The following is a 5,532-nucleotide window of genomic DNA, read 5'->3' on the forward strand; positions in this document are numbered from 1 at the left end:
GATGCCAAACACACCATTCACAGCATTTAAATGAGGTTGTTTATAATTCTTATTGTCAGTTCTTGCATTCAGAGTTCTGTCAATGACATTTAGGAGGACACTGTGTCCCTCAAGTGTCAAGTGTCCTTTCTGCTATCCTTAACAGTTGCTTTGACAACATAATGGATGTGTTGGGAAACTAATTACAGTGTACATGCTTGATCTACATTTCTTTGAACCCTTTTCCATTTAAACATAAGATGTGTATACATGAATAATACATGTGTAATTACCTATATGACATTCAGCTGGGCAATGCAGCCATCAAGCCATTATCCTTCACCTCAATGATAAAGTATTCAGTAGAATGTTTACTGTTCAGTACTTCCTATTCAGTCTATTTAGTTATCAGTAGAAATCAGTATTTAGCTTTTTGTGTTTAGCATTTACTACTCTTTTGTGTTTAGTGTTTATTTGGCAGTATTTATAATTCAGTACATATACTATATTGCCAGAATATTATATTGCTATATTGCAATATACTATATTGCTCACCTGACATTTGGTGATATTAGGCTTGGTTGCTGCTGCTTGCTAATGAAAACCTATTCTATGAAGCTCTCTTTGCGCTATTGTCTTTGAGTTAATCTCACATGGTCACGTGAAAGGTCACGTGAAGTTTGGAGGTCTGTAGTGATTGACTCACTGCAGAAAGTTGGAGACCTTTGTGCAATAGGCTCTTCAGCTTTCGCTGACCCAGCTTAGTTATTTTACACTGACAGAGCACAGAGTTCCTGTCATTCCCATTTGCATCTACTTTGTTATAATATCACTGACAGTTGAGTGTGGATAATTTAGTTCACAACTAGACTTGTTGCACGGGTGGCATCCTATCACAGTACCACGCTGGAATTCACTGAGCTCCTAAGAGTGACCCATTCTTTCACTAATGTTGGTAGAAGTAGTCTGTATGCCTAGATACTTCAATAGTTCAATGATTTGGATGGGTGAGTGAATCCTTTAGGAAATATAGTGTAGTATTCAGTACTCAGTCCTCAGTACTTAGTGATACCTAAATGCTGAATTATACATCTATATTGGGGGTAGCATCTAAGGTTAGCATCTAATATTTAGAAAACTACAATGAAAATCTTGTTTTCCCATCTTTCAGATAAATGTTTTATACTTTCAGACTGCCTTACTTAAATGGGATGTGAAATGTCTATAATGCCAAACTCTTCTGCCAATCTAAATATTTAAGTTTCCTTGTTTGGTTTCATTTATTTGCACTTCATTTTGGTGTCAGTGCAATAACGCTGTTGCATTCTCAACTGGTTCTTGGGAAAACCTCTCTGGCAATGGATAACAATAAATAGCATTGTTTTATATCAGCCATTAACAGCATGTTAATGTGCAAATTCGCTGCCAGGAAAACATATTTATCATAATGTCGACACCACACAAATGCAGCATTGGTTACCCATTATGAGACACAGGCCTAGTACTCAAAATTCAGTATTCAGTGCCTTCGATTTAGTACTAATGACTCAATATTCAGTAGGCCTGTTCAGTAGAATTTATTACACCTTATATTCAGTGATTGGTTTTCAGTAGTTGTTCAGTTTTCAGCATTTTGAAATTGTGGGGTTTGGTTCAATTCCAGACATGTAAACAGTAATAAATATATATATTTTTGGAGAAAGAAGCACAAACTCATTATTATATTCTAGTATTTACACAAGCGCACTATCTTTTAATCTCTCTTTTGCTCTCTCTCTCTAACTTTCTTGCACACTATGAGGAAAAGGGTACTGTAGAGATACATTTTTGTTCAACAAAGTACAAACAGTGCAAATGATGTTCCCATCAAAAGTACTTGATCCTTCAGGTCCTTCAGGTTCCTTAAAAGTAGAGAAAAGTAGAGTACAAATCTCTTAGTCTCTTAGCTAGGCCTAAGGGTTCTGAAGGCATACCCTTCAGTGTACCATCCCAGTGACAGTTTTGTACCCATGCTTCTGACAGTGCACAGGTAAACACACCTCCTGTAAAGGTAAAGTCCTGTTCCAGGCTCGAGATAATGGAAGCTGGCCTCCCTCAGCTGCTGGAGGCACTGTGGCACATGATCTTCTTGATGGCCTTTCTGAAGTCCCTGTTGAAGATGGTGTAGATGATGGGGTTGACCGAGCTGTTGCAGTATCCGATCCAGAAGAACAGGTTGAAGAGAGTGTCCGGGATGGTGCAGCTCTCCCTGCAGATTGCGTGCAGGCTATAGGTGAAGAAGAAGGGGAACCAGCAGAGCACGAACACGCCCATTACCACGGCCAGCACGAAGGTGAAGCGCTTCTCGCGCATCTGCGCCACGCGGCTCTTGGACAGCGCGGGTCTGCGCGCGTTTGCCTCCTCCAGCGCAAAGCCCGCCGCGCGGCTGCACGCCCAGGGCACGCGGTCGGGGCGCGCGCCGTTTGTGCCACCCTCCCGCATGCTGTCAGAGATGCAGCTCTCCTCCAGGTCGATGTCGTCCAGCTCGCCGCGGCGTCTCTCGCAGGTGGTCTCGGCCCCGCCCCCACTGCCACTCCCACTCCCGTTACCGGTAAGGTGTGTGCCGCTTCTCCTCGGGAGCCACGTCTCGGAGCGCGAGATGGCGCGAGGCGCGCTGCTCTTGGCCGCGAACACGGCGGCCGCGCGTTGCTTGGCCACGCGGTAGATCCTGCAGTACACGGCCACCATGATGATCCCCGGTCCGAAGAAGGACACGACGCACGAGGAGAGAATGTACCACGTGTCGTTGTTGAGCATGCACACGAGCTCGTCGTGTTCGGTAAGCACGAGCGGAGGGAAGGAGACCAGCGCGGACACGAGCCAGGCGGCGGCGATCATGGCCTTTACGCGGCGCGGCGTGCGCCTCGCGTTGTAGCGCGCGGCCTCTGTCACGGCCCAGTAGCGGTCCAGGCTGATGGCGCACAGGTGCGCGATGGACGCCGTGCAGAAGAGCACGTCCAGCGCCAGATAGAGCGCGCACCACGTGCTGCCGAAGTACCAGTAGCCCATTACCTCGTTGGCCAGGGAGAACGGGATGACCAGCGTGGCCACCAGGATGTCCGCAGACGCCAGCGACACGAGGAACAGGTGCTGGGGCGCGCGCAGGGCGCGGCTCGTCTGCACGGCGGCCACCACCAGCGCATTGCCCACCACGGTCACGAGGATGACGAGCGCCACGGCCAGGATGATGAGCGCGGACACGCAGAGCGAGTGAGGGGCGGCGCGCGGCGCGCTCGTGCCGTTCGGCTCCGCCAGCGCGGGCTCCGCCATCCTACTGTCCGCTCAAGCATAAGGGTTAATCCCGGCACTCAGCCCGGGCAAGTGGAGGAGTGTGTGTGAGTGTAGTTTGTGTTCAGGAATGACCCCCAACCAAAAGTGTGTGTTTAGGAATTACTACCAATAAAATGTGTGTCTCTGCGTGTGTAGCATGTGTTCACGAATGATTCCCAAACCAAGTAAGTGTGTGTTCAGGAATGACTTCTAGCTAAGTGTGTGTGTAGTATGTGTTCAGGAATGACTCCCAAACCAAATAAGTATGTATGTAGTGTGTGTCCTGACTCCGTGTGTGTGTGTGTGTGTGTGTGTGTTCAGGAATGACCCCCTATAAGTGTGTGTTTGTGTGGTAGGTGTTCAGAAATGACTGCTTACATAGAGAGTGTATGTGTGTGTGTACTATGACTCCCAACTAGTGTCCAACTAGGAGTTTTCTCATAGAAGCATGCGCTCAAGAATTCCAGGTTTTTCCACAGGTTAATGCATCCAGTAATGAATTCCTCCCCCCCCAAAAAAACACTCAATTTGGGAATTTAGGAAAGATCTCCTCTTAGGATTACATATTTGGGAATGTGCAGTCAGGTTTTATTTTTCAGAAGTGCGTTTGTCCAGCGATCAATTCCTGCCGAAAGAAATCATTTAGAACTTGAGAATTATCTCCTGGAAAGGAACGCTTAATCAGGAATGATTTGCATCCAGGGTCGTGCATACATGAATTCCCAGTGATATCTTCAGAAGAAAGGCAGGTTATGGTTGATTTTCCAGGTCTATCCTTAGTAATATCCAGAGGAATGACTCCCAAATTAGAGCGGAGGCTCCATTTAAAAATATCAAAATGCAAAATCCGTGTCCTGCTGCGAATGTTTTCTTGGTAATGCGCGTTCAGGAATGTGATCGTGCATCGTTTAATTTCTTCGGGGATAATGCGGGAATGCTGGGATTTAAGAATTATCTTCTCTCAGTAGCGCATTATAGGGATTGATTTCCAGACTAGATTCGCGCGTAAAGGAAAGATTTCTTCCAAAAACATGTTTTGTGCTCAGAAGTGGTTTCTTCAAGTGAAAGATGAGACACGAACAATATTCCAGGCGTGTGTGTAAATGTGTATGAATTCAGGGATGGTCTCCGTAAATGCGCCCGCGTCCAACGGTGGCATCCTCCCGGCAGTGTGCGTTTAGGGGCGCGCGACTGGTGGGGTATTTTCCGTCGTATTTCTCGTCCCGCGCGCACCTGAGAGCAGAGCATTGAGGGGTCCAGTCACACCCGGTCATTCTGATCCGAGAGTAGCGCGTGTGTGCGCGCGCAGAGGTTGGTAATCCTGGGAATGCGGACGCTGCGCGCGGCTCCCGATTTCGCTTAAGGAATGTGGGAGTGCTGAAGTGGGTATGTCATCTCAGGTTATACGCTTCTTTCTCTCTCTCTCTCTCTCTCTCTCTCTCTCTCTCTCTCTCTCTCTCTCCCTCTCTCTCTCTCTCTCTCTCTCTATCTGTCTCTGGGATAGAGAGGGGTGTGTGAGAGAGAGAGTGTGGATGGTGGAAGGGGGCGTGGCTCTTCATGGTGCTCACATGCATGGTTAAAGAAGAAAATAAAATAACTGTTTACTGATTGAGTTTCTGAATTAGTTTCTCTGATTTTTTTTATAAACTACGAAAAGCATTTATTTGCAAAAAATGGGAAACGGCTGAAAAGCTTTCAGACCTCAAATAATGCAAAGAAAACAAGTTCATATTCCTAAAGTTTTAAGAGTTCAGAAATCAGTATTTGGTGGAATAAACCTCTTTTTTAATGACATTTGTTTTCATACATCTTGGCATGTTCTCCTTCATCAGTCTTACACACTGCTTTTAGATAACTTTATGCCATCTTCCCTTTTGATTTATATTCAAGAGGTTTTTCTTTCGTTGAAAGTAAGTGAAAGGAAGTGGTCTTGTTTTATTCCAGAGCTGTATATGTTATCATATACAATTAAGTATTTTGTATTCATTATTTTAAGCTTTTTTTGTGTTTTAATACTAAAGTCATTCAGACTATGAAGAAAACCCTAATTATTTGTTGACCAAAATGCGTTAACAAACCAGAATATGTTTTATATTTTTGATTCTTCAAAGTAGGCACGTCTTGTAAATGGTGTAGTTGCATTATTATGCTAATATATTTTCATTTTAGAAGTGCCATGAAATTAATAAAAATTCAAATTATTGGTTATTCCTTGCACAATATATTGCCCAAAAATTGTGCTGG

At 45.1% G+C, this 5,532-nt stretch overlaps 1 protein-coding gene across 1 annotated transcript; it reads right to left on the reverse strand.

The window, feature by feature from the left end:
- Nucleotides 1-1,540: 1,540 nt before the first annotated feature.
- adra2db (adrenergic, alpha-2D-, receptor b) lies at nucleotides 1,541-4,689 on the reverse strand. The gene has a single exon (XM_049466700.1). It carries the CDS (start codon nucleotides 3,286-3,288, stop codon nucleotides 2,074-2,076), a length of 1,215 nt encoding a protein of 404 aa, XP_049322657.1. The 5' UTR covers nucleotides 3,289-4,689; the 3' UTR covers nucleotides 1,541-2,073.
- Between the last annotated feature and the right edge of the window lie 843 nt (nucleotides 4,690-5,532).

This window comes from Astyanax mexicanus, chromosome 17, assembly GCF_023375975.1.
Source record: "Astyanax mexicanus isolate ESR-SI-001 chromosome 17, AstMex3_surface, whole genome shotgun sequence".
Taxonomy (NCBI): domain Eukaryota; kingdom Metazoa; phylum Chordata; class Actinopteri; order Characiformes; family Acestrorhamphidae; genus Astyanax; species Astyanax mexicanus.